The sequence below is a fragment of the Crotalus tigris genome, unplaced genomic scaffold, assembly GCF_016545835.1.
Source record: "Crotalus tigris isolate CLP2741 ecotype Arizona unplaced genomic scaffold, ASM1654583v1 scf7180000017614.5298720, whole genome shotgun sequence".
In the NCBI taxonomy this organism is placed as follows: domain Eukaryota; kingdom Metazoa; phylum Chordata; class Lepidosauria; order Squamata; family Viperidae; genus Crotalus; species Crotalus tigris.
In genome coordinates this window covers 4,113,102-4,140,649 of record NW_024096513.1, presented here as the reverse complement: position 1 = coordinate 4,140,649, position 27,548 = coordinate 4,113,102, and the positions used below count along the sequence as shown (strand labels likewise).

General features: G+C 41.9%; 1 protein-coding gene across 6 annotated transcripts in view; it reads right to left on the bottom strand.

Annotated features, from left to right (window-relative positions):
* The window catches only part of COL16A1 (collagen type XVI alpha 1 chain), a 292,803-nt gene that overhangs the window by 43,706 nt on the left and 221,549 nt on the right, over positions 1-27,548 (bottom strand). For 3 of the 6 annotated variants that reach the window (XM_039329689.1, XM_039329679.1, XM_039329697.1), the window contains 19 exons: positions 27,323-27,358; positions 26,339-26,392; positions 26,112-26,231; positions 23,410-23,445; positions 20,432-20,539; positions 19,386-19,508; positions 16,566-16,619; positions 15,468-15,509; positions 15,337-15,372; positions 13,522-13,575; positions 10,404-10,472; positions 9,065-9,118; positions 6,626-6,652; positions 6,342-6,404; positions 6,105-6,158; positions 5,918-5,971; positions 2,375-2,428; positions 2,037-2,072; positions 4-108 (listed from right to left, as the gene is read on the bottom strand). In XM_039329689.1, the coding sequence (XP_039185623.1) occupies positions 4-108; positions 2,037-2,072; positions 2,375-2,428; positions 5,918-5,971; positions 6,105-6,158; positions 6,342-6,404; positions 6,626-6,652; positions 9,065-9,118; positions 10,404-10,472; positions 13,522-13,575; positions 15,337-15,372; positions 15,468-15,509; positions 16,566-16,619; positions 19,386-19,508; positions 20,432-20,539; positions 23,410-23,445; positions 26,112-26,231; positions 26,339-26,392; positions 27,323-27,358 (1,179 nt within the window). The remainder of the gene's footprint in view (positions 1-3; positions 109-2,036; positions 2,073-2,374; positions 2,429-5,917; positions 5,972-6,104; positions 6,159-6,341; positions 6,405-6,625; positions 6,653-9,064; positions 9,119-10,403; positions 10,473-13,521; positions 13,576-15,336; positions 15,373-15,467; positions 15,510-16,565; positions 16,620-19,385; positions 19,509-20,431; positions 20,540-23,409; positions 23,446-26,111; positions 26,232-26,338; positions 26,393-27,322; positions 27,359-27,548) is intronic. The other 3 variants (XM_039329717.1, XM_039329708.1, XM_039329728.1) reach the window with 3 other exon arrangements.

The window sequence follows — 27,548 nt, the reverse complement described above, 5'->3', positions numbered from 1 at the left end:
CACGTCTGCACAGTTATCTATGCCCGGAGCTCCAGGTTGGCCCCGATCTCCTTTTTCTCCTTTTATCCCGTTAGAGCCTTGGGAGTTGCAGGTTTCACAGGGGTTCTCCTATGAGAGAAGAGAAAGGTTGTAAGTCTGGTAAGGTTTACCTTGTGCAATAAGAATGTTTCTCATCTAAAGACATACAGTAAGCTGGATCAGGCAGAGTGATAGCATAGATATATGCCTCGTTCTGGAAGGACCTTTGAGTCCAACCTTCTCTCTCAGGTTTAGAAAAATCTAAATTAAAGCATCCGTGATGGATAACCATCCAATGTATACTTGAACCTGCTGGATGAAGGACAGTCCTACTACCTCTTTTAATAACTGACTCCACTAGCGAATTGTTCTTCTGACTGGAAATATTTCTTCATATAAAGCTGAATTTTGCTTGATCTTATTTATTCCTTTAATTTAATTTGTATACCACCCATCTCCCCAATAAGGCAACTCTTAGTATCAGTCTACATTCTGTCTTCTGAAATCATAGAGAATGGGGTCACATTTTCACACGAGCAATTTCTATTGTCTTTCAGCCATTTGTACCTTTCTAATGCAATTCAGCTTTGTAATATTCTTTATAATAATCTATAATGCTCTATAATACTTGGATGAAGTTATACAGCCTTTATGCATATAGCTATACAGCCTTGGTCAGGATTATGTTTTGCTTTAGAGGATTTCAAGACTGCTATTGTTGTTTCTCAACCTTAGCAATTTTAAGATATGTGGACTTCAGCTTCCAGAATTCCCCAGCCATCCATGCTGGCTGGGGAATTCTGGGAGTTGAAGTCCACATATTTTAATGTTGCCAAGATTAAGAAACTCAGAGCATCATTATTATATCTCCTGCTTATTCGTTTTATTCTCAAGGAAAACTCCCAGTATCTCTATTAGACTTAGTTTCCAATCTTCTGATTATCATTCTTACCCTTTTCTATGCAATTCCAGTTTCTCTGAACCCTTGATAAATCAATAATTTCCCATGTTCCTCCATGATCCCAGTTACTGGGATCAGTGTTTAGAATCAGTTGAAGAATATAACCAGTGGTGGGATTCAAATACAGGAACAACTGGTTCTGTGTGTGGATGCCGCTTCTGGGAAGTCCATTCTGGGCCTGGGCAACAAAAAATTAGCTACCAGTTCTGCCGAAGTGGTGTGAACTGGCTGAATCCCACCACTGAATATAACACAGATTTAATGATTGGAACCTGAGACAGGATGACTTTTCTGGAAACCCCTCTCCAATCAATCAATCAATCAATCAATCAAATAAATAATACAACTTTTGGGAGTATAATCATTTCCATATAAGGAAATTCAGGACTGAATTTTTGCATTGCAGGCAGTCCTTGACTTATGACTGGTCCCTTAATGGCTATTCAAAGTTATGACAGAGCCCTCATAATCACCTAATTTTGAAGTTTCAGCGGCCACTCACACCTCCCCATGGTCACATTTTTGGTGTTTGGCAACCAGCTCACCTTTACAGCTATTTCCAGGGTCCCACAGTGACACGACGAGATTTTTGATGTTTTTTGTTCCTGGTTTCTGATGTTTACTTTTAATTTCTAGCAAAGAGTGCCAATTGATATAGTGGATTTGCTTAACAAGCGTAGTGTTCACTTAAGGACCATCACAGAAAAAAAATCATAATATTGGGTCTCATTACATGGTGACCAATTGAATGACCTCAATGACTTTTGACTCAGAGCAGTGGCAGTGCACTAGTTAGAATGCAGTATTGCAGGCTAACTCTGCCAACCACCAGCAGTTTGATCCTGACCAGCTCAATGTTGACTCAGCTTTCCATCCTTCCTTCAGTAAAATGAGGACTCAGATTGTTGGGGGCAATGTGCTGACTCTATAAACCGCCCAGAGAGGGCTGTAAAGCACTGTGAAAGGGTTTACATGCTATTGCTAATTGCAGTCATAGTTCAAGTATCATCTGTACTACACAAAAGAAGCATCATGATGATGGTGATGATTGTCCTACCTGTGTTACAGTAGGTCCCACTAGTGATTGTGAATCCTGCAATAGAGAGATGGAGCAAAAGAAATAAAGGTGCATGGAAAAAAAGTAGTTCTAGTTTTGGTTTCTTTCATAGGAGAAAAAAAAAAAAGCACAATGGAGTTATGAGCTTCTAGGGTTGCTTGCCCAAAGCAGTGTGAGTTCCTAACCAGTTCTTGATGGATGTTGCTCTGCTTTTTTTTTTTTTTTTTTTTGCTTGGCTTTGGATGCTCTTCTGCACTATGGAAGATGGCAGCACAAAAAGGACAGCGGTCAGCCTGAGCAAGCGCAAGGAATAGCGGACGCTGCAGTCCTCTACCTACCCATTCACCCGGTGGCCCAGGTAGTCCCGACAAGCCATTGATTCCTGGGATGCCCTAAAGGCAAGGAGAAACTTTGAATATGTGAGTCCTCCCTGACTGCTGTCTTTCAAAGGAATCCTGTTGCCACCCAATGGGATTCAAGGTCCTGTGCCCCTTCACCTAACACCTACCAAAACTTTCCCCTCCGTGTTTTTCCAGATCCTTCACCTATTTTTCCAGCCATTTTCCTAAAAAGACCGGGCTCTGGTGGTGTAGAACAGTGTTTCCCAAACTTGACAATTTTAAGGCATGAGGACTTCAAGTCCCAGAATTCCACAGCCAGCAACGCTGGCTGTGGAATTCTGGGAGTTGAAGTCCACATGCCTTAAAATTGTCAAATATGGGAAACACTGGTGTAGAAGAAGAGGAACTACTGGAGATATAGCAGTAGTGGTGAACTCCCATGTCTCTATAACTTCTACCTCTGAGGAGAACCCAAGTTGGACAGACAAAAGTCTCCCTTCACCCAATTTTGAAATTTCACTCCTGTCAAATTATAGGGAATCCGATTCTCTTTATCTCTTTTTTTCCCACTCCCCTCTATTCTTTCCTTGGTTTGATTCCTCATGATTTATGATGCCCAGCTTTCTGAGATACAGGATAAATATTTGGAAGTGTATGAAAAATGTCTTGGCCCTAAAACTGAACTCAAATCTGCCTGTTCAAATAAAAAAAATCCTTTTTAGGGCTTGATAGGACCTTCTCCTCTATTAATCAGATTTGGGAACGCTTTTAATTGAGTTGGAAGTTTGATCAATATCTACCGACACCATCCATCAGATACATCAATGGTGCCAAATGGCAAAGACTATTTTTTGATTGTCTGCTCCTCTTTCTTACACTGATGTTCTTGTCCAGCTCATGGCAAGATCCAGAAAAGATTTCCCCTTTTTAATATATCATCTCTAAAGATGTTTGTTTAGAGTTACCTGAACCATCTTAAAGCAAAAGGTGTTTTGACTGCCTTTAGCCATGGACAGGAATTGGGGAACATCCATAAGGGATAATTATAATCCCTATTGGAAAATGAATTGACACAATTCTCTTATATCTTGGGAAATTTCTTTGAGCCAATGAGATAGGGGTCTCATAGCTAGTCTGCAAAAATTTAGAAGACCACAAAGTGGCAGCAAAGAGTGGCATTTGCTTTATTTCTTAGCCTTCCCCTAGTGGTTGTCTGAAGTTTTGCAGAAGGCAACATCAAGTCTTCCAATCTTCTAAATTCCTTCAGTCTTCCATCCTACTGTACATACATATCGTCCACTTGGCTTCTATAACTCTAGCCATCGATCTTTAAAAAAATATCTCTCTTTTCTTTCCAATATACTTACTTGGCTGCTGATAGTACCTAAAGTGGCACCAAGCAGAAGGAACGTCTCTCCTGATTTCCTGTGCTGGGCCAGGATCTCCAGGGGTAACATAATATTACATTTACAAGATGTATTATATTTCACTGTTTCCCAAGATTGGCTGACATTTAACATGATGCTGCACAGGGTTACATGAGACAAAGGAAATGTTTCTTTCCTTTGTCTCTTTGCATTTGGCCAGCCCTCAGCTTCCCATTTTGTACTTTCCAGCCTTCTAGCAATTTCTTTGGCAAAACCTGGCAGCCTGACTTTGCATGGAAAACCAGTGTGGTTTGCACAAATGATTATTTGAGAGTCAGAAAGCTACTTTCTGGATTTTTTTGGGGGGGGTGATTTTCCTCAGCCTTCTCTGTGTTTCATCATGACTTTGTCCATTGTGGCTGCGAAGAAAGAACAAAATATTGTTTTTGACTGTGAAGTGAGCTGCAATGGCAGAGTACCGGAAGGACGGTGGGAAGGAGAACACAGATAACAGAGTTGTAAGAGACCTTGGAGGTCTTCCAGTCCAACTTTCTTCTTGAGCTGGAGACCACATACCCAGTCGGGACACATGGCTGTCTAATCTCTTGTTAAAAGCCCCATAACTTCTAGATTATTCTCACTGTGAGGAAATTTGTCCTCAATTCTAGGTTGGATCTCTCTTTGATAAGCTTCCAATCCATTACTTCTTGTCCTGCCCTCAGGTTAAGAATAGGTGGACTCCCTCTTTGTGGCAACTGCTCAAATATTGGAAGACTGTTATCATGTCACATCAATCATCCCTTTGTTAGACTAGACCAGGGGTGGGTAACCTGGGTTGTTTTATGACTCGTGGACTTCAACTCCCAGAATTCCTGAGCCAGCCATGCGGAGGGGAAAGGGAAAGGTTTCCAAGCTGAGCCATGCTGGCTCAGGAATTCTGGGAGTTGAAGTCCACGAGTCATAAAAGACCCAAGATTGCCTACCCCTGGACTAGACATACCCAATTCCTCCAACTATTCATCATATGCTTTATCCACCAGGCCCCTAATCAACTTTGCTGCTCTTCTCTGTACTCTTTCTAGAGTCTCAACATATTTTTTTGTATCGTGGTGACAAGAATTGGATGCAGTATTCAAAATGTGGTCTTACCAAGGCAGTATATAGTGTATACTATACCATATACTGCAGTATAAAGTGTATTACAGTTCATGTGATCTTAATACTATCCCGCTAAAGTTTAGATTTGTAGCTGTCATGGGGATGAGGAGAACCCAAAGGACTATAGTTGAAAACATATCTGTTGTTTGTTCACTTACTGCTTTCCCTCCATACCGTTAGTCAATTGTTCTGCTGTTTCTTGGTGAAGAGAAGAGCTGGTCTGTCCAGTTATTTTCAGACCAGTATTCCTGAACTGACCAGGAATGATTGAGAAGGAACAGCACTCTCAATATGTTTGTCCCACCAAAGGCATTATTGATTGCTGGAGAATACCACTTGTCCATTATGAATCATTCCAATGAAAGGGTGTCTTGTAGAAAAAAAAAATCATGGCAGCAGTATTGTACTGGGTTTTTCAGAGCCTGAGAAATAGGTTGGCCATTTGCAAAATATTATTATTAGCACAGATGTCTGCACAGTCTTCTTTTATCAACAAAACTGGTAGCCCCCTCGTTGGGCCAATGAACATTTAGCAAAAGAAATTGGGTGTTAAACATAAAAGTATCCAATTGCTAACTTTTCTGAAACCAAATTCCTTTTCTCTTCAATCTGGTTAAAGTTGATTCTGAAATCTTGCAACTAGGAGCTTGATGAGAAATCTCCTATGTAACCTATCTCTTCAAAGCACTGTTGGGTGAAAATGGTGGTCCTCCAGATGTGATTGTCCTCTAGCTCCCATCAGGTGCAGCTAAAACAGCTGATGGTCAGGAATAAAGGAAGTTGTGGAACAAGAACATCTGGAGGGCTAGAATTCAGCTAAGACTGGTTTAAATGCTACTGACTGGGATTTTGTGCAGCCAAGAGCATCAGGGATAGTTTTCTGACTTTAATGTGGACCACTGAAGTTGTGCTATGTCCACAAGGCCTCCTCAGTTCCAAAGGTGATAATAATGATAATTTGTACCTTTGTTCCTGTCTGTCAGAGAGTAGCAAATCTTCTCTTCCAATCACTTACCTGAATTCCCGGGGCTCCTGGTGGGCCTGGGGGTCCTGGAGCACCTGGAGGTCCCTGTGAGCCGCAAATTAAAAGAAAAAAAGTGATAGAAAAGGCTCTTCAGAGAGCATGGAACCAATCCCAGGATTGAGGAGCCAAAGTCGCCACATACGGAGGAGCAAGCATGCACATACACCCACACACACACCTGAGGGCCTGGCTGAGGCTGCCAGGGATTCCCGATCCACAGTCCCGGAGCGCCCTGTGGGTCCAAAAGGGGAGAGCATTTAGCAAAGGCCAAGCAGGACATGGGTTCCAGGTTCCGGAGCAACAAAGGCGTTGAGCAGTTGAGCGAAGAATGGGGTACGGGAGGCTTGAACTCTCATCCAGCCTGGCAGCAAATCCCCAGGGCTGTGGGGAAGCGGGAGTGTGGGGCGACGCTTACCGGAAGACCATGGCCTGTGTCCGGGCGAGAGCCAGGCTGGCAGGTGCATTCACCAGAATCTCCCTGGGAAGATAAAAAACAGGTATGCGGTCTTCAAGTACTTATTGTGTACAGGAGTGGGGAAGAGGGCATCCTTTGCTGATGAAGGTTTGGCTTGGTGTGTGAACCAAAGTGAGGGGTTTGTATAAAACAACACCGATGGCATCTAAGGCCCTCAAAATTAAGGTTAAAAGCAAACAGATGCCCCAAACTGAAGGTGTAATATGATGAGTAGGCTGACCCACCTTCTCGCCTTTGGCACCTCTTTCACCCTAGACAAAAAACAGAAAAGGAAAGAAAACAAAATCAGTCATGGGTTCATCATGGTGTTGATATTAAAAAAGTCACTGAGATCATTATCAGATGAGATTCGGAACCAATCCTGAAATCTTGCAAAGTTGCCTTGACTCAGTCTCTCGACCAGCATATGTCAGACCTATCCCCTTTTCTAGTCCTTCTCTAAGGCCCACTCTCCGCTCTGCCCAAAATGTATTAATTTATCATTCACTGGGGCAGATTTCAAGTTCAGTCAGGTCATTAGATTTACTCTGATTCTCAAACTCTTTGGAGTTACTGGCAATGAGGCTGAGGAACCTCTACATCAGGAATAGGGAAACAAGGGCCCTGGAAGACTCCCTGCTCTGCATCTCACTTGAAAAAGCCTGTGCAAGTAGGCAGCTAGAAGTTCCTGACAAGAAGATGCCTCTCTTTCAGCTGCCTCTCTTAGGTGATTGAAGAAAAGTGTCATGGCTCCGACTGATGAAACTCTTCAAAGAACTTCGAGGCATTGTTTGCCTTAAAGAATCTTTATTCGAGTGGCATAGCATCGGCACTTACATAGTCGAAGCCAAAATCTGGATTCTCCTCCCCTGAACACATAGTATCAAAGCACAATTCCCTCCTATAATTTACGGTCATAAATCACATTCTCCAATTAGTTTGAAATGCAGGCTTTCCCTCCTGTTCTGATGATTTCCTTACTTGTATTCTCAGATCTAAACGTGGATTTGATTCCTGGGTCAAATCAAGGAGCTAACACATCCATCAGAAGAAAATAGCTTTCTAAAATCACCAAAGAGAGCTCTCAGCCCTTTCTCAATCCATGTTTCTCAATTGGGGCAACTTAAAGATATGTGGACTTCAACTCCTAGAATTCTTCAGCCAGCCTGGGGAATTCTGGGAGTTGAAGTCCACATATCTTACAGTTGCCAAGTTTGAAAACCACTGGTCTAGAGATATCATGTGTACACAATTTAATGTAGTTATCTTTCCCCTGTCCTTTTTCCTTCTCTTTATCCATAGAGAAGGTCATGCTGGTGGGAAAGCCATCTTGGGCTGGATTATCACCATCTCAGGAGGTTACAAGGGCATCTGAAGGTGTGGTCAGAAAATTAGTATGGCAAGTCATGACAGTACAATCCCATTCTGCCTATTTTTTTTTTTTAAAGTGTGATGCACCAAGCAGGCACACTTGCCAGGTTACAGTTTTTCATTTGCAGTTCAGAGAAGCAAAGAAAATCCCATCTCTAGCTTGGCTTCAGCAGAGACGTGCCTCCAGATCCACATTCCACCCAGCCCCTGAACAGCATCGCTGCATTAAAAAAAACAGGCGAGATACATGCAAAAATCAATTGGAATTACTTAATAAGCAAAGAACAGGTCTCTGAAGACCCTGCATAATGGTTTTTGGATTGAAAGAGTCAAAAGTCTCCCCTTGTGAGAGAGAATGTATAATTAATAACTCTTTATCTCAGTGGCTGATCACATTCTGAAGTTATTAAATAATAAAAAAGGCCCAAATCCAATTTGTTTTTCCAGTGTTGTATGCTGGCCTTTGAAACACAGCTTGCTATTAGAACAGCAGTGAACATTTGAGCTGCACTTTCCCAATCACCATGAACAATTGCCTGCGCTTTGCAAATGAGGAGGCATGTTGCATTCTACTTGATTTTCTCTCTGACACCTGGCTAGTTTAACCATGGTTATGTCAGACTTATTTTGCAGTGCAAACCAAAGATTGTGCAATCCAAGTGCCCTATCCAGATCCCCAAAGCATGGGGTGGGGTCTCTACAGTCCCTTTAAACGTTGCTAGAAAGCTGCAATCTTTGTATGAGGCACAAGGAGAAAACTCCCTGTACTAAATTAATCCAATGGGGTTTGATTTACATTCATGTAAAATTAAATTGGTCCAGCTCCCCTATTTTTGGCCTTGCTAATTTTGGAAGCATAGACCTGGGCTTTCTATTCAAAACTCAGAGCATGTGCCTCATGGCCTGGAAAAAGCTGATCACTCTAGTTTGCACCAATATTCACACCTGGGTTGTGTCAAGGCTGAAATGGGTGTCGTTCCAGGAAACCGATTCTTTGTTTGTTTGTTTTGTTAAGAAACACTGTACTTTTGTTTCGGAGCTTGTTCCAAAGAACTGCAGAGTTTGGCAAGGGCTAGAAAAATGGTGCTTTAGTAGCTTTCCAAGTAGGCCAACCTCTTCCAAAGAAAAAGTGTTTCCTGACGCCATTCTGAAATCCAATAGGGTTTTGGAGTAGGATTATCTCTTGCTAGAGCTTTGCGATTTGAGATCTTTGTGGGTAATTCAAGAGGGTGTGCAGGAGGATGACTAGAAGAGATCTTGGGAGTTTTGTAACAAATCTTCCCGCAAAGGAACTCAAGTTGCAGCTTACCTACCATTAAACCATTGGAACCAGGAACTCCGGGCACGCCTTGCTGGCCTTCTGGACCCTGAAAAGAAATATAGCAAGGGGATAAGACACTGTTGGAGAAGTAGCTCCAGAAGCATCATTTTGGCCACTCTCAGCCAATTCTCCACACGGGATACCAGGAGGAAAGGGAGCCAAGAGCCCGAGACTCCCTCTTAGTTTTTTCATTTGTCTCCCCCCCCCCATTGAACAACTGATCCTTTTAAACTCTACCATAGTCACCCCTCCTGGGTAAACCAGACAGAAAACACGACCAGGTAAGTTAATTCTACTTTATTATAAGTCTGCATTAACAGAATGTTGCAAGTCTGCCCTCAGTTTGAACTGGTTAATTGATTGGGTGGGTCTTCCTAAATTTCTTCCTTTGACCATTGAGTGTCTGTGGGCTCCTCCGTCTCTTCTTCTTCCAGCATTTCTTCCATTCGTCTGCCAGGGCCATTCTCACATACCACTATAACCATTCACTCAGCTTCTGATGGAAAGAGGCAGCTCTTTCTTTCCTCCTCTGCAGCTCACAGATGTCAAATTTCCAGCACGGAAACCTTGGCTGTCGTACTCATCACCCCTCTTTACATACCCACCATCAGCTTGCTAGCTTGTTCCTACTTACTGTACATGCTTAGGCTCTGTTAAACAGGAAAAGAACTGGAAGATTCCAGCCAGAGTTTCTACAACTACAGAAAGTGGACAAGGCTGGACAGTGGCCAGCTTAAAATGTCCAGGGTTTAAGACAAAAGCGAGGGGGAGAGAAAGATTCTTTTTTTTTTTAATTGAAAAATTTTATACAATATACATCCCAAAACCCATCCACCCCTCCCCCCTCTCCCACTTCCCAGAGCTGAATACAGGGTTACAAATAAACAATCAAACTCTAAAAAAAAACATTACCCAACTATACAAGTAACCAAGTCCATAACTCCCTTATAACATAAATATAAAAAAATTAAAAATAAACATACTAATATAAACAAATCAATATTGTTAAACCATACTAAAACTAATAAAAATTAAAAAAGAAACTATTAATTAATAAAGTTTACTCATAGGCTAAATGAAACTTTTAAATCCCATATTTATTCTGAATATAATCTATCCATCTTCTCCCAACCAAAATATATCTTTTTTGTGAGTGATCCTTCAAGTAAGCAGAAATTTTTGCGATTTCTGCTAAATTTGACACCTTAAGCGTCCAATCTTCTACAGTAGGCAAAGAATCTTTCTTCCAATATTGCCCTAGTAATAACCTTGCAGCTGTTATAAAATTCAACATCAAAATAGTTGGAGAGAGAAAGATTCTTGATACTTACCTGTGGGCCAGGAATGGATGGACCTGGAAGCCCAGGGGGACCAATGGCACCTTTAACACCTAGCGAGCCCTATATTGGAGAAAAAAACATTACAGGTAGCCCTTGACTTACAGCCATTTGTTTAGCAACTGTTTGAAGTTATAATGGCACTGAAAACGGACTTATAACCAGTCCTCACACATGCAGCTGTTGCCTCGACCCCTACATTCAAGTAATCAAAATTTGGGCAGTTGGCCCAAAATTTGGTTATGTATTTATGATGGTCACAGTGCCCTGCAGTCATGTGATCTCTATTTGCGACCTTCCCAGCTAGCTTCTGAAAACGGGGGAAGCTGTATTCACTTAATGACTAGATGAGTCATTTAACAACTGCAGGGTTTCACTTAACAACTCTGGCAAAAACATGTAAAATTGGGTGTGATTCATTTAACAGCTGCCTTGCTTAGCAACAGAAATTCTGGTCATAACTGCGGTTATAAGTTGACTCTACCTGTGTTATGCCCAGATTCCAGACATGCTCAATCGAATCTGAACACTAAAGCTTCCAACTTGGCTTTGTTAATTAGTTTCCTACTATAAATGAATAGGTGTATATGACGCTCATCCTTTCTCTTTCACAACTGTTTATCTCTGCTGCCCAAAATGAGGCATCTCTGGTATCATCTGAAATGGTGCAATGTCCCCCCTCCTGTTTTAAAATATTAAACGCGGTTTGAATCCGTGTGCATCCTCATTCTAGTTGGTAGGCGTATTCTCTGCAATTAAGGCTCTCTTTTCTACCCAAAGTATCCCAAAATATTCACAAACCTGCAGCTAATTTGAGAGCCTTATTTATGGTAACAAATATGGGGAATGGAGAAGAAATAATTAATCAGGGAAGCTCATAGCTTCCATATTGATTCTTATTTAAATTTTATTAGCAGCACGACAGCCAATCTCTCAGAAGGGTTCTCAACATGAAGTAAAACAATTTTAAATTCAGTGACCAGAAAACAAAAGATGTAATTGTGTACTGCAGTATTATTACATTCTGTCATCAGAGAGACCAAAAAAAAAAAAAAAAACCCACAAAAAAACTGAGGCATGAAAAAACTAGGGGAAGAAAAGAATTTTGCACTGAAATGATACCAAGCTAATTGTCACATGTCTCAGTGAAAGAAGTAGGGGCAACCTGTAGCCATCTATTACAACTCTTATTAGCCCTGAGCTGGCCACTAGCCATGCTAAGCTATGCGATGGAGTCCAACAATACCTGAATGGCAAACTTTCAATTGTATGGTTACTGTTCGTAGAACATCAGAAAGCACCATACTGCTAGTATTATCCTTATTGGGCATCATCCAGTGGTGGGATTCGGCCAGTTCGCACCACTTCAGCAGAACTGGTAGCTAATTATTTGTTGCTCAGGCCCAGAATGGACTTCCGGAAGCGGCATCCACCCAGAGAACCGGTTGTTCACATATTTGAATCCCACCACTGGCCTCATCAGACTTGGATAGCCAGGACTGTTATTTTATGTATGTGGGGGCTTGACTGTGAGGTGCATGGAACCAAAAAGAACATGATTAATTGCTCAGAGTAGCTTCTTTATTGCTGTTTGCCCATAGACAGAATCTTGCCAGAATGAAGCACACTCTGCATAACTTTCAGTCTTGTGAAGATTATAGGAAGAGTCCCTTCTGGGCCTCTATCTGCAAACCAAGGATTCAAGACTAATTTGTCTTTTAGTTCCATGGGAAACAGCACCTCCCAGCCCCAGATTCAGCATCGACATAACATGGGGTTCTCTTTCTGAGAGCTGAAGTGACTATTCATCTCATCTCATATACATTTCTTCCTGCACCAGAACTTGTAATAAACTCCTAAAGCTAGTGTGCTTTATTGTACTAATCTAAAGTTTGATAATGCATGAGAGTTCAATGCCCAGAAGAGGATTTGAACCCTATAAAATAACATCTGATTACACACGCCTGACTATTGCCAGTAAGGATAAAGTCAGCAATGCAATGGTTCATGTGGTCAATCTAATTAAAAATGCCACAAAGAAAATATACTGGATAAAAATGGAACACCTCCCACCCCCATAGAGCATAGATGGAAGTCATATTAAACCTCATCCATGGGGGCTTGTCAGAATATAACATTTCTCTCTCTCTAGAGCTAAAGGAAAATTGGTGTGGTGGAAATTTCTCTATCGGCTCATGGTGTTATTCTGATTCCTTGCACCTGACACTAACTGCTTCTCAGATACATTTCACAAGAATATATAGACGGGAATGAGAACACAAAGCCCGATTAAGCATTCAAATGGAAGTTCCTAGATAGCCATAGCAATAGCACTTAAGCTTATATACTGCTTCACAGTGCTATACAACCCTCTCTAAGCGGTTTATACAGTCAGCACATTGCCCCCAATATTCCACACTTGGAATGCTGCATCCAGTTTTGGTCACCACAATGCAAAAAAGATGCTGAGACTCTAGAAAGAGTAAGAGAAGAGCAACAAAGATGATCAGGGACTGGAGGCTAAAACATATAAGGAACAATTGCTGGAATTGGGTAGGTCTAATTTAATGAAGAGAAGGATGAGGGGGGACATGATAACAGCATTCCAATATCTCAGGGGCTGCCCCAAAGAAGAGGGAGTCAAGCTATTCTCCAAAGCACCTGAAGGCAGGACAAGAAGCAATGGATGGAAACTCATCAAGGAGAGAAGCAACCAAGAACTAAGGAGAAACTTCCTGACAGTTAGAATTATTAACCAGTGGAACAACCTGCCTCCGGAAGCGGTGAATGCTCCAACACTGGAAGTTTTTAAGAAGAGACTGGACAGCCATGTGTCTGAAATGGTATAGGGTTTCCTGCCTGAGCAGGGGGTTGGACTTGATGACCTCCAAAGTCCCTTCCAACTTTATTATTATTATTATTATATGGGTCCTCATTTCACCGACCTCGGAAGGATGGAAGGCTGAGTCAACCTTCAGCCAATCAGGCTCAAAATCTTGGCAGTGAGCAGGGATCCCTGCAATGCTGCATTCTAAGCACTGGACCATCACGGCTCTTTCTAACTAATTCTTCAACCATAGGAAATTACACATTTCCACATGCAGATGCTCACCTTTGCACCTTTTATTCCAGGATTTCCTACTGGACCACGAGGTCCTGGAGGCCCCTGAAGGTGAGAAAAAAAGAAAACAGGGAAAAACACAGCAATTACTCTAGAGCAAAAGCAAAGGTGCTGTAATTTCCAGGTGAGTGCCAGATTTTATTTTATTATTTGCATGCCTCCAAATCCATATGGAATCCCAAGGGTCTGCAAAACCCTCATGCCATAAAATCATGGACTCCTTGACGAAACTATCCTATCGAGAGTCTCTGATCACCACCCTACCCCAACTTATTCCATGAGCTTTATTTTTTTTTGCCCTAAAATTGCCCAAATAATTGGGGTCAGCTCTCCTGTGCATCAAGTGTCTGGTATGCAGTGAGAGATGGCTATCATTCATTCATTCGTTCCTTCAATTTCTACAGTTGCCCATCTTGGTCAATCACTCTGGGTGGCTCATAATTCAAAAAGTATATAACAATCAAAATATTAAAAATATTTTAAAGCAATAAAAACAGCAGACACCTCCAAAATAAATATACATAGCAGCTGAGATACTTGACCAATGAACCATGTAGTCCGGAAAAGGGAGCCTTAAGGTGTTCAGCATCCTAGTCTCGGGAGGATGGCCCTGTTTTTAAGGTCTTATGAAAGGCTAACAGGGTTGGGGCCATTCTAATCTCTGAAGAGAGCTTGTTCCACAGGAACAGGGACCACTTCAGAAAAAGCTTCCCTTCTAGTCCCTGTCAGCTGACAATCTTTGGCTGATGAGATCTGCAGCATGCCTGTGCTGGACCAGTATATAACTCTGGCCAGAGCATGTATTTAGCTTAGGAATTAAGAACTGTATTAGAGCGTTTAGCATTTAAAGGGTCAAACGCTGTCTCCTTAAGTCAGTGGTTCTCAACCTGTGGGTCGGGACCCCATTTGGGGTCAAATGACCATTTCACGGGGGTCGCCAAACCATGCTGTCCGCCATTTTTTTCCCTTTTCCCTAGCTGTCCTACTCCCTGTTATTGGTGGCCACACCCACTTGGGGGTCACCACAACATGGGGAACTGTATTATGGGGTCACGGCATTAGAAAGGTTGAGAATCACTGCCTTAAGTGATGGCCTCTGGGAAATGTAGTCTAGTCAGTCCTATATTTATTTATTTATTTATTTATGAGACTTATATACCGCTTTCAGTGCGAGCACTCTCTAAGCGGTGTACACCAGTAAGCAATGTATATATATATTTACTTTGCCCCCAACAATCTGGGTCCTCATTTTACCTACCCCGGAAGGATGGAAGGCTGAGTCAACCTTGAGCCGGTGAGATTTGAACCGCTGACCTGCTGAACACAGTCAGCTAAAGTGGCCTGCAGTACTGCACTCTAACTGCTGCGCCACCTCGGCTCATATCTTATCTAGTCAGTGGGAGGGGCTTTAAAGTTTATTACAGGATGTCCTGGCTAAGTGCCAGGGTTGTAAAAGCCTGTGTTTAATCAAGCATCATGCACACATTGATTGGCGTCCATATCCATGCCTAGCTGAGATGGGGAATTATTCCTTTTTACCTACGAGAATGGACAGATATGAATATGACCAGATATATCTGCTGCACAGAAAGTCTCTGCTTAGAATTCCTGGACAATAAATATTTGTTTAAAACCATGTCCGTGGAGTTTACGCTATCTGGATCAGAAATATAACGCATCTCAGTTCACGGTCGCAGAATAATGCCCCTTCTGCTAGATCTGGTTGGATGGGTTGGGACTCTTGAAAAAAGATGACCCCTGTGTAGTCAAACAGGGTAGCAAGGTGTCCAGGGGGTTGATACTTACTGGATTTCCTGGTAATCCTTTTTGCCCAGTTTCTCCCTGCAAAAAAGCATAGATAAACATTTGGGGTTGATACTAATGGTGATGCATGGTTGAAGCAAGGCCCACAAGATATCGAAAAGGGAGTTACTCACTTCTGGCCCTTGGATTCCTATGCCAGATATGCCTGGTTCTCCCTAAAAAGTTGCAAAAGTTATGTTAGTGGAAACACGACTCTTAGCAAGAAACTTTCAATCCACAAGTCTTGAGAAGAAGTAGCTTAATGTTTCTTCTCCTCTTCCCTCCTCCGAGGAATCAGAACCAATGTTTTAACCCAGGGGTAGTCAACCTTGGCTCTTTTATGACTCGTGGACTTCAATTCCCAGAATTCCTGAGCCAGCTTAGCTGGCTCAGGAATTCTGGGAGTTGAAGTCCACGAGTCATAAAAGAGCCAAGGTTGACTGGCTCAGGAATTCTGGGAGTTGAAGTCCACGAGTCATAAAAGAGCCAAGGTTGACTGGCTCAGGAATTCTGGGAGTTGAAGTCCACCAGTCATAAAAGAGCCAAGGTTGACTGGCTCAGGAATTCTGGGAGTTGAAGTCCACCAGTCATAAAAGAGCCAAGGTTGACTGGCTCAGGAATTCTGGGAGTTGAAGTCCACGAGTCATAAAAGAGCCAAGGTTGACTGGCTCAGGAATTCTGGGAGTTGAAGTCCACGAGTCATAAAAGAGCCAAGGTTGACTGGCTCAGGAATTCTGGGAGTTGAAGTCCACGAGTCATAAAAGAGCCAAGGTTGACTGGCTCAGGAATTCTGGGAGTTGAAGTCCACCAGTCATAAAAGAGCCAAGGTTGACTGGCTCAGGAATTCTGGGAGTTGAAGTCCACCAGTCATAAAAGAGCCAAGGTTGACTGGCTCAGGAATTCTGGGAGTTGAAGTCCACCAGTCATAAAAGAGCCAAGGTTGACTGGCTCAGGAATTCTGGGAGTTGAAGTCCACCAGTCATAAAAGAGCCAAGGTTGACTACCCCTGTATTTAACCCATCCTATTTTAGGGCAAATAAATAAAGCTCAGGGAGCAGGGGATGAGCTCCACAAGCTTTATTTATTTGCCCTAAAATTGGTCTGGACCTCATAGTAACTACTTAACGATAGCCACTCATTTTTCTGTGAGTCTATTCTACCACTCCAGGAAAGCTGAAAATGGATGCCCGAGAAAAGCTCTTTGAATGAATACAACACTGATGGTTACTCACCTGCAACCCCTTCAGGCCAGGAGGTCCCTGAACACCTGGAAGTCCTGGTTTTCCCTGAGAATTGGAGGAGGAACAAAGAATTAGTTCAACGCATTTAGAACTTTTCAACTCTTCCCATCTGAAGGTATCTAGTTCAATGGCATCCTGGACAAAACTCCAGAGAAATGGAATTTTGGTCACCGCGATGTAAAAAAGATACTGAGACTCTAGAAAGAGGGCAGAGAAGAACAACAAAGAGGATTAGGGGACTGGAGGCTAAAGCATATAAGGAACGGCTGCTGGAATTGTTTATTTCTAGTTTAATGAAGAGAAGGACGAGGAGGTACATGATAGCAGTGTTCCAATATCTCAGGGGCTGCCCCAAAGAAGAGGGAGTCAAGCTATTCTCCAAAGTGCCTGAGGGCAGGACAAGAAGCAACGGATGGAAACTAATCAAGGAGAGAAGCAACCTAGAACTAAGGAGAAACTTCTTGATAGTGAGAACAATTCACCAGTGGAACAACCTGCCTCCAGAAGTGGTGAATAGTCCAACACTGGAAGTTTTAAAGAAGAGACTGGACAACCATTTGTCCGAAATAGTGTACGGTTTCCTGCCTGAGCAGGGGGTTGGATTAGTGACCTCCAAGGTCCCTTCCAACTTTACTATTATTATTATTGTTATTATTATTATTATTATTATTATTATTATTATTATTATTATTATTATTTGTCTTCCATCTCTGACAACAGCATATTCTAGTTGTACTGGACCACCTGCCCCAATCCCCCACCTGTATGGTCAAAGTTACATCTATATTTGTATCGAACTCTCCTTGGTGCTCTCCAGACTTGGTGCTTTTCCATTTCATTACCAAACTAAGCAACTTCATCACTGCACTGATGATGTTACCTAGTTTGGTAATGAAACATCTGCAAGAAAACAATGACACTCAGGGAGCACCAAGGATCCCACACATCTGTGTGTCTGAGAAGTTTGCTTTATCAAAGGGATGGAAATCTGAAGCCCTCCAGATGTTGGATTGCATCATCCCCCTATTCCTAGCTAATAATGAGGACTGTTAGGAGTTGTAGCTGTAGTTGCAGGTTCCCCATCCCTACTTGACTAGTTTCCAGTTGACAGATAATCCTGAGGGAGAAAACTAAGGACCCTATGGTTGATTTGGCAAAACTGAATAAAATATGTGTTTACACTGGAAAGGATGAGCTACAGTGAACAGTTATATAAACCTTTACACTTCTAAATTTTGGAAGTGGTTATTTGGATAATCAAGATGAATCTTACACTTCAGGCAAGACGCCAGTTTAAAGCATTATCAACAGATGGCCCCTTAGTCTCGGTGTGAGAAATCTAGTGCAGAGAAATTCACCTCATTTAGTAATTGGTTCCACTTTTCACCACATTTGACTACCTGCCTTTCCACAACTTAAATCCATTATTCTTTGTCTTGCACCCTGGGATGAGAGAGAACAGTCTTGGCGTCCTTTGTAAGATATCCTCAGGTATTTAGACTGCTCTAATATAATCTTCAATCTTCTCAAGGCTAAAACAGACCCAGATGCTTTCATTTCTCCTCGTCCTTTTAAGCTTTACTTAAGAATCTAAAGGGTAGAAATGCATTTCTTCTTTTCAAGTAAAATCAACATGGAGATTTTGAACAAGCGAAACTCTGAATCCCAGTGGGAAATTCTAGGCTGCTTCTGTGCCTGAGTGAAATTACTAAATACACAGAGAATTAGATGAGGTCAACTCTGCCAGCCTGAATAAGGGCTTCTTTCTCAAATTAAGGTTAAAGAGCAATATTTGTGAGAATGTAACTGTAGGGCTATTACTGTAAGTTATCCTCAACATTATCAGATATATTCCCAACTTAATAAGATTACAGCTTGGTTTATTTTGTAGCTTTAATTAAAAAAAAAAAATCTCATGCAGATAGATTTTCTTTTGTTAATCAAAGTCTGGGGACATTAATGATTTGACATTTATTGTTCCACAATGGTCACCTTTTATTCAGAAAAGCTGCTTGACGAAGGTATTCTGATATGTAAATCAAATCAGTTAATTAAAGGAATGAAAACCAGCAGTTAACACGGTGCCTTCAAATAAACTTGATTGGAACAAAGCTCGCAGCGGATGAGAGGAAATGTATCTTCATGCAATGTGTAATTAACTGATGAAAGTCATTTCTGCACGCTCTGGCGATGGCTCTTGTCTTAAGGGGTTAGAAAGATTCAGAGAAGGAGAATTCTGTCAACAGCTATTAGCCACGAGAGCAGTAGGCTACTCTTCTCCAATTTGATGCCTTCCTGGTTACAAGGCCCATAATCCCTAGACAACCTACTCGAGTGGGAACCATGGGACTCTGCAATCTGACACTCAAAGAAATTCTACTACTTGAAAATTGAACCCAGCTCTGGATGAACTGGCAAGTTGGTCCAGAGCACCGTGGCATTTTTAAAGATCCATTGACAAGCTAGCGGTTCAGTTCCAGGAATACAGAGTGACATGGGTTGCTAAAGATGCAGGCTGAAATGTTCTGCCTTTTTTATACAAATAACTGGAAAGAACAAGAATGAATCTTGGTTATATGAGACTAAGTTCTCAATGAAAAAATTGAGTGCTAGTCCTGCCTTAGGCATGAAAACCAATTGGTGGACTTTACTTTCCTGAAAGGATTGTTGTTGTGGGGAAACTAGGAGGCGGGAGAAGTATTGTGTGTGTTTGTCACTTTGAGTTATGTATAAAAAAGACAGGATAAACATATATAATAAGAAAACAAACTCATAACTGATCACTGGTTGGACTGTTTCAAAGTTACTTACAGGTTTGCCTGGCTGACCTACACCTGGAAGACCAGGATCCCCTTTTTGACCAGGTCTGCCTGGGACACCAACTACTCCAGGTTGGTCCGTGCTGATTATGGGACATGACTCACAAGCCTCTCCCTGTAGGATGAGAGAAGGCAGGTGAGAAACAACGGATAGGTCAGTTCCAAGTTTGATACAAGTGCTATGTTATTTCTTCATACAACATATCACACAGCCACTGGCTACAGAAAGTTATAGAACTGGAATGGAACATGTGAAACTCTTCACTGGTCATGCTCTCAACATCCACAACAGTGTGGCCAAAGTGCACGGCTCAAGCTTTGTGCAAACAGATTGTTTAAACCACTTATGAAGAAGGTTCACAGAAAGAGGAATAAGCAACCAGAGGCTCATAGACATCCTTGAAACTCTTTTTCTAAAACCTCCCCATGCCATCTGAATAAGGTGCTAATAAATGTTAGCAGGGGAATCCACTACTCTGTGAAAATGTATGAAATTGCAGTTTGTGCCTTAAAAAAGTTGTAAGAGTAAAAATGCTTCTCGGGAACTTTCTTCATTAGGACATGACCTCTAAAGAGATTCTGGTTTAAATATTATTTTTATTGTTTGAGTATAGAATAATCAATTTGTCTCAGATGTCATATTTTTGTTCAGGGGAGGCAGTCAGCCCTTCCTCCCTCCCTCCCTCCCTCCCTCCCTCCCTCCCTCCCTCCCTCCCTTCCTTCCTTCCACCAGGGATGTCCATAAAATATGGTCAAAACAATCAAGATGCCAGTCATGATGGTACAAACAAAACTCTGCTTTTTTAATGTGTCGTATGTACTGGACCTTGACTTTTTTGACCATAGTTGTTGACACCTGTGCCAACTCTATTTATAAATGATTGTGTTCCTATAGATTTACAAATGTGTTAAAATTATCCCTTCTACTTGCAGAAAGGTGCAAGTTAGGTGGATGAGAAACAGTTTAATTGGACCTGGACGGTGTCTAAGCTATTTTTCTTATGAGTTCCCAGTATTTCAAAAAAAGCAGACTCTCACCTTTTCACCTTTCACCCCTGCTAGTCCTCTGATGCCTGGCTCACCAGGAAGGCCATGCAAACCTGCTTCACCAGGTGTGCCCGGATCACCGGGGTTTCCTGCATCACCCTGGAAAGCACAGAAGATAGGAGAAGAGAGATGAAAACTCTCTGGTCTGGTGCAGAGTATGTCTGTGTTCACACACCACACTCATTCAGGTGAGTTACAGACATAATAGTTGCAATTGCACAACTTCCTAAGTGTATATGTTATGCTTCTGTATATGTTATGTCTGTGGTGCTATACAATATGACAGCACACTATACCCAGAGCAATGTGGTACAAGGCAGATCCTCTGTGGTCATAGAGCTGGTACTAATAGTGTAGCAGATCCTCTGTGGCCATAGAGCTGGTACTAATAGTGTAGCAAAAGTAAACAGTGATAAATTTTCCAATTAGGTTTGGGAAAATTAGATAGGAGTCTCCACTTAGCTACAAAATAAGCTTTATCTGTGGGCCAATCAATTCAATTAATTTGGAAGTAATAAGAAGGGAAGGAACCATGAACACTGACTAGAACTTAGTACCATGGTAAGAGATGTTGGAGTGATAGGATAGCAATAACTAGAAGGCCAACAACATCTGCGTATTCCAAGTCCTTCTGAACGACTCGATAGGTGGACAAAAATGCCAAATCCAGACTAAATATCTGACTGATTAAGTGAGAAGCCTTACTGATTAGAAGAAAATGTGAATATTTGATGTGGCCACCCCAGATATATAGCAGAACAGAAGACAAAGAAATGGAGAAGGTCACGAAGAATCAAGATCTGAAATCAACGCTGAAAGATAACGGCAAAAAGCAGCCATGATAGTCCCAGTAGTTATTGACACACTGGGTGCCGTACCAACAAATCCTGGAGCACTTAGAAAATCTGTGAATTGACAACATTTCCATCTGTCAGTTACAAAAGGCCATACTGCTGGGATCCATACATATACTATGCTGATATGACATCCCAAGTTCTTGGGAAGAACGTGAGGCAAACCAACACCAGCTAAAGAACTGGCAGCTGTGATTTCACATTTTTTTTTGTGTGTATATATTAATAATTGTCAGTTCCTGGTGTGCTTATTTTATCTCCGTAGCAGCAAGGTTACAGCTGTCTGCTGGGTGTCAGTTAACACAGTGCCAAGTTCTCTCACCACAATTTCATATATCATTTCCTCTAAATTCTAAGAAATCTTTCTAATTCCTAATGCTTATTCCAGGAAATGGCTACGGATATTCAGGAACCCAGTGCAAGGTTGCCAGGCAACCCAAAGGCTTTCAGGTGAAGGTGGCTTTGAGAGGAAAGGTGTGCAAGTGCACAGGCCAAGATGGCCCACTTGGTAAGGGTTGCTAGGCAACTGCAATTCTAGTTCTTGAGCCTCAGGGCCTGTGTGCCTTTCAGAACTGCATAAAATGGAATGTCCAGAATTAAATTATTCCTCAGTTCTGAAAAACAATCTGCTTCTGCTGAAATTATTTTATCTATATTCTTGAACAATGTGAGAATCTTTTTTCTTCTTCTCATTTTGCTCTGGCCTAACTTGTGTTTGTACATGCATTTGCACCCATACAGGTGTAGTCCTCAATTTACAATTGGGGGCAGAACGTCTGTTGGTCAAATAAGTCAAAATCACCTCTGATTTTGCCATTTTTTTATGCCACATGCTTGTTACATGAATCACTGTGATCCTTAAGTGAATCCAGGTTCCCCTGTTGACTTTGCATGTTGGACCTTAGCTGGGAAAGTCACAAATGATGTTTGTGACACCAGGACATACTGCAACTGTCATACCACATGTATGTTGTGACGGTTATAACTATAAGTCCCTTTTTCAGCACCATTGTAACTTTGAAAGTCAATAAATGAATGGTGATAAGTCAAAAACTACCTCTTTAGGTAAATTAGAATGACCTGTCAACCTTTATTATAAAGTGCCGTTCTTTATTTCAGAAGGCTGCCCTTTAGATTAATTTAATTATTTATTTTCTGGTTTGGCCCTTGGCAAATAAATATGTATATATGTATACGTACATCGGTATGTATGCGTGTATATACCCTTATTAACTTTTTTCAGATTTTTCCCCTTTTCTGCTTTGTCCTTTATGCCCCCCCCCCCCAAAAAAAACAAATTAGGGTCACTATAAAGTGAATGCATCACAAGGATCACTGATTTTTGAATAATGTGTGAACTCAACTGCTGTTTCCAGGCTTTGTATGATGTGTGAACCAGCTCATATTCAACAGAACATAATGAATAAAATCTTGGTTTGGTGTAACTAGATGAATCTGTCCAATTGCATCTCGCTCTTGGTAAAACTAGTCAAACTTCCTGTTGTAGCCATGATACAACTGGTGGGAACTGGTTCCCTGCTGGTGATAGAATAAAGGCAGGCCCATCTCCATCTTTACTTACCCTGCAGCATCCCAAGTGCTCAGTTTTAAAAGATGCACTATGTGTGCAACAATATTATTCCTATAAAGATTGTGGAAACAATCTGTTTTCCATGAATAAAGAATGGATGAGTGGACTCATTTTCTGCCAGGGTTTATTTAGAAAGGGTTTAATCAGAATAATGAGGTGGACTCCACTGAAGGAGCAATTTTCTACTCACATCATATTGTAGAGCTGGGTGATGGTTAAGAAATGGTTTGAATAACAGACTAATAAAGCAGGCAAACAAAGGGAATATATCTGCGAATATTTCCAGTGTTTTCTCTGTAGTTTTTATAACTTGATTGCATTACAAATTATTGCACTTTTCTTCCACAATTAGATCATGTCAATATACAATTTATGCCCTTTTCCCATGATCCAGCCTTAATAATGAAAATGAATGCCCTTGCTTTGCAACACATCAGTGTTTGGGGAAACAAATGAAGTTCCTGGCCACCGTCAGAAGCTCACCCTGTTTACTTTGGGGCTGAGAAACCAAAGCTTTAACTTACCTTCTGTCCTTTTATTCCAGCTTCTCCAGGTATTCCCTAAAGCAGAGAAAGCAAATATGAACTGAACACTTTTCCACCTAGACTGACACATTGGAACTACCTTATGGCAGCCGGAAATTCTTTTTATAGAGGTTTGTTCAGGCAATCTAATAAGGAAGCTGTTTGCAGTATCTTCTCCAATCCTATTTTGCATGGAACAATGGCATCGGCTGTCAAATCATAGCAAGATGTGCTGTGGAGTCTTTGATGCGCTCTAAAGCTTGGTGGTTTTCTTGCAGAGGTTTCATTACCCAACTATATAACATCATTGGCACTCCTTTCTAGCACTGATGATGTTACCTAATTGGGTAATGAAATGTCTGCAAGAAAATCACAAAGTTCAAAGAGCATCAAGGATCCCACACTTCAACCCTGAGCTACAGATATTCTGTAAAACATACTGTTTCATGCGCTCCACATTTCCAACTGATCTGGGAAAACTCTTTTCATTAATAGTCAATCAATGGTGGCCAAATTTGGGTGATACACTGTTCAATTACACCAGTGGGATTATCCATCATATTTTGGTCCTCTCTGGGCTAATTTGCACAAGCAGGTTGATTCAGTACAGCTCACTGATCATTTCCCAAGGGCTCAGCCTAACAAAATGTCAATGCCCACCTATCTTTTCCAGTAACACTGCAAACATAGCACTCTCCAAGTTGGGCCAGCTCATAGAAAGTAAGGAAAATGACCTTGATGGAGATAGGCAAGCTTCAGTGGCAAGCGGTAAACATTTTCTGAGTTCAGAGTGTTCAGATAACTTTTCAGTCTGGCTCAGACAGAAACCTTTCACTACAGGAAAGACCACGAAGTACAACTCAAGGAGGCTTGCAAAATGTGGTTATTTTTGCCAAGCTCAATTAAAGTAGTTTTTGCCTTTTTGCGGAGTTGTTTTCTTGGTAAGATTGGTGTTGCCTGCTACGCTGCAATTCTTAGTAAGCAAATTCCTTCATGTAGGTTGCTGTGGCAGAACTCGCCTGCCCCCATCACTGGTCACTGCTTTCAAGCTATGTTGTCTTGACTTTCTCTGTTGTGTACCCTCTTCAAAGGAGACCTTCACTGGTGAATCTTTTTTTTAAAAGAAATTCTTTGGTAGAAGAATTAAATGTATGTTTTTTTCTGTTATAAATGGGGGAATGGTGAACCAACTTTCCTTCCTTCCTTCCTTCCTTCCTTCCTTCCTTCCTTCCTTCCTTCCTTCCTTCCTTCCTTCCTTCCTTCCTTCCTTCCCTCCCTCCCTCCCCTTCCCTCCCTCCACTCCCTCCCTCCCTCCTTTCTTTCCTTCCTTCTTTCCTTCCTTCCTTCCTCCCTCCCTTCCCTTCCTCCCTTCCCTCCGCTCCATCCCTCCCTCCCTTCCTCCCTCCCTCCCCCTCCCCTTTCCTCCCTCCACTCCCTCCCTCCTTTCTTCCTTCCTTCTTTCCTTCCTTCCCCTCCCTCCCTTCCCTCCCTCCCTCCCTTCCTTCCTTCCTTCCTTCCTTCCTTCCTTCCTTCCTTCCCAATGAAATTGGCAACAGTTCTGCCAGTTTCCCATTCTACTCCACCTGAATGGTACAATAGAACTCCTACTTTCCTTTTTTTTTTTTTACCAATCTACCAATAGATACACCAGACTGAAAATCCACAGGGGGTCATCAGAAAGTAGAAAGGGGAACCACAAGCTCTTCAAGACCCTCCAGTGAAAGGGGAAATGATTAGCACTTGCTTTCTTATGATGATGATGGGGTAAAAGCAAAGGAATACACAAAGTGAGCTCAGAAGAACACCAGGCGGTCACTGCAGCCAAAGGAGACAAAGAGACTAAACTAGGAAGAGGTTTTGTAAGCCAATGGTCTATGGAGATTATCAGTCGTCCAGGTCGCGATTGTCCCAAAGGTGCAACTGGAATTTCTTGGTTTTCTTCCTTGAAAACATTTCACTTCTTATCCAAGAAGCTTCTTCAGTTTATCTTCTTCAGTTGAACTGAAGAAGCTTCCTGGATGAGAAGAGAAATGTTTTGAAAAGAGACTGGACAGCCATTTGTCCGAAATGGTGTAGGGCAGGGTTTCTCAACCTTGGCAACTTTAAGACTTGTGGACTTCAACTCCCAGAATTCCTCAGCCAGCTGCTGGCTGAGGAATTCTGGGAGTTGAAGTCCACAAGTCTTAAAGTTGCCAAGGTTGAGAACCCCTGGTGTAGGGTTTCCTGCCTGAGCAGGGGGTTGGACTCGATAGTCCAAGGTCCTTTCCAACTTTATTATTATTATTATTGTTATTGTTATTATTATTACTATAAAAAAACCAAGAAAGTCCAGTTGCTTTTTGAGAAGCACCTTTGTAAGCCAAATCTATTATGAGCAAGCTTATGTATTCACTATATGGAACTAAAATCAAAAGTGAAATCCTTTCAACTTAAATACGATCCTCTTTCCTTGACAGAGTCATCTTATCGGTGAGATGGGCGACGTATGCATTTAAGAAAATAAACAAATGGATATAAATATCATTTCAACTCTGAGGCACCATTTGTGGGCCTCAACTGCAAAATAAACGAATGCATTCCATTGTATCAGGAAATGGTGATTTCCTTCCACATGTAGAGACCATCTTCCGGCAAGTCCTTTTAGGATAATAGCCCCTCTTTCTCCTCCCCCTAAATGAGACCTAACTGAGAAGCCCACTCACTTGTTTTCCAGGAAGTCCAATCCCAGGGACACCTGGTTCGCCCTTTTCACCTTGAGGCCCAGGGACACTGATAGTAACTTTTCCACCTTCTAGAGAAGAGCAGGATGTGCATGATTCGCCCTGAGAAAAGATGGTGGGAGACGAAAAAAGACTTGTCAACATTCATGGCTGTCTTACAGGAACAGGTAAGTCATGCTCATTTCATCTCTTGTTATCAAGTTGCTCACCTTCTCGCCTTTGACTCCTGGACCGCCAGTGTCCCCTTTATTGCCCTGGATTCCCTGAAAACAGAGAAGAGGTTCAGATGCAATTAAGAAGGGCGTGGAAAAGGGGAAAAGCCAAAGAGTTCTTTTAATCTTGTTGGCATTGTAGTTTAGTTGGATAATGAACCCAATCATTAAAGTTAATTGTCCAGCATTAGAATGTATTGAACAGCTCTCTGGGTTCTTGTGTGTGAGTGTCTGCGTTGTAACATCTGGAACAGAATTTCTGAGAAGGGAAAAAAAAAATCCCAAGGAGAGCCTAACTATTTGCAGTTCATTCTTGGAATTCAGAGTTACTATCCTCTGCTGCAAGGATCACTCCTTCTACTCCCACACAAAAATGCACCCTCCCTTTTTTGGTTAGCATTTTTTTAAAAAATATTATTAGATGTTTTTAAATCCCACCTTTGTTATTTTATAAATAAATCAAGGTGGCAAACATACCTATTCCTCCTTTTATTTTCCCCAAAACAACAAATCTGTGGTGGGTTGAATGAGAGAAGGGGATTGGCCCAAAGTTACCCAGATGGCTTTCATGCCTAAGGCAGGACTAGAACTCACCATCTCCTGGTGATTGGCCCAAAGTTACCCAGATGGCTTTCATGCCTAAGTGGAACTAGAATTCACTGTCTCCTGGTAATTGGTCCAAAGTCAGCCATTCAACCCAAATTCTCCCAGCGGCTTTCATACCTAAGGTGGGACTAGCTCACTATTTCCTGGCTTCTAGCCTGGTGTCTTCACCACTAGACCAGACTGACCAGTACCTGGAAGGTGATCTGAAAGACTTATGTTTTTTTGAGAACTCAGAGATGGGGACATTAGTGTGGTTTCTCACAATTCACATGGCTTCCATTTGCTTTCACAACATGTTCACACTATCCAGACCACAGAATGATTCTAGAGAGAAACCAGCACCGTTACAAAACTTTCTTGCCTGGTCCTACTCACAGGTTTGCCTACAGGCCCAAAAAGTCCACGGTCTCCCTAAGGAAGAGAGAAAAACAGGCAGGTTACTGAAAGAAGCAAACGGGCCATAATGGGACTTCTGACATAAAAGCAGCCTATTGATCAAAGGATTAACCTGGAAATGGGGGGGGGGGCAGAGGAATAAGTGAAAGCAGCTCAGGGAGGCAATGTTTCTTCATTCCAAGCAAACAATAATATGATATTAAGT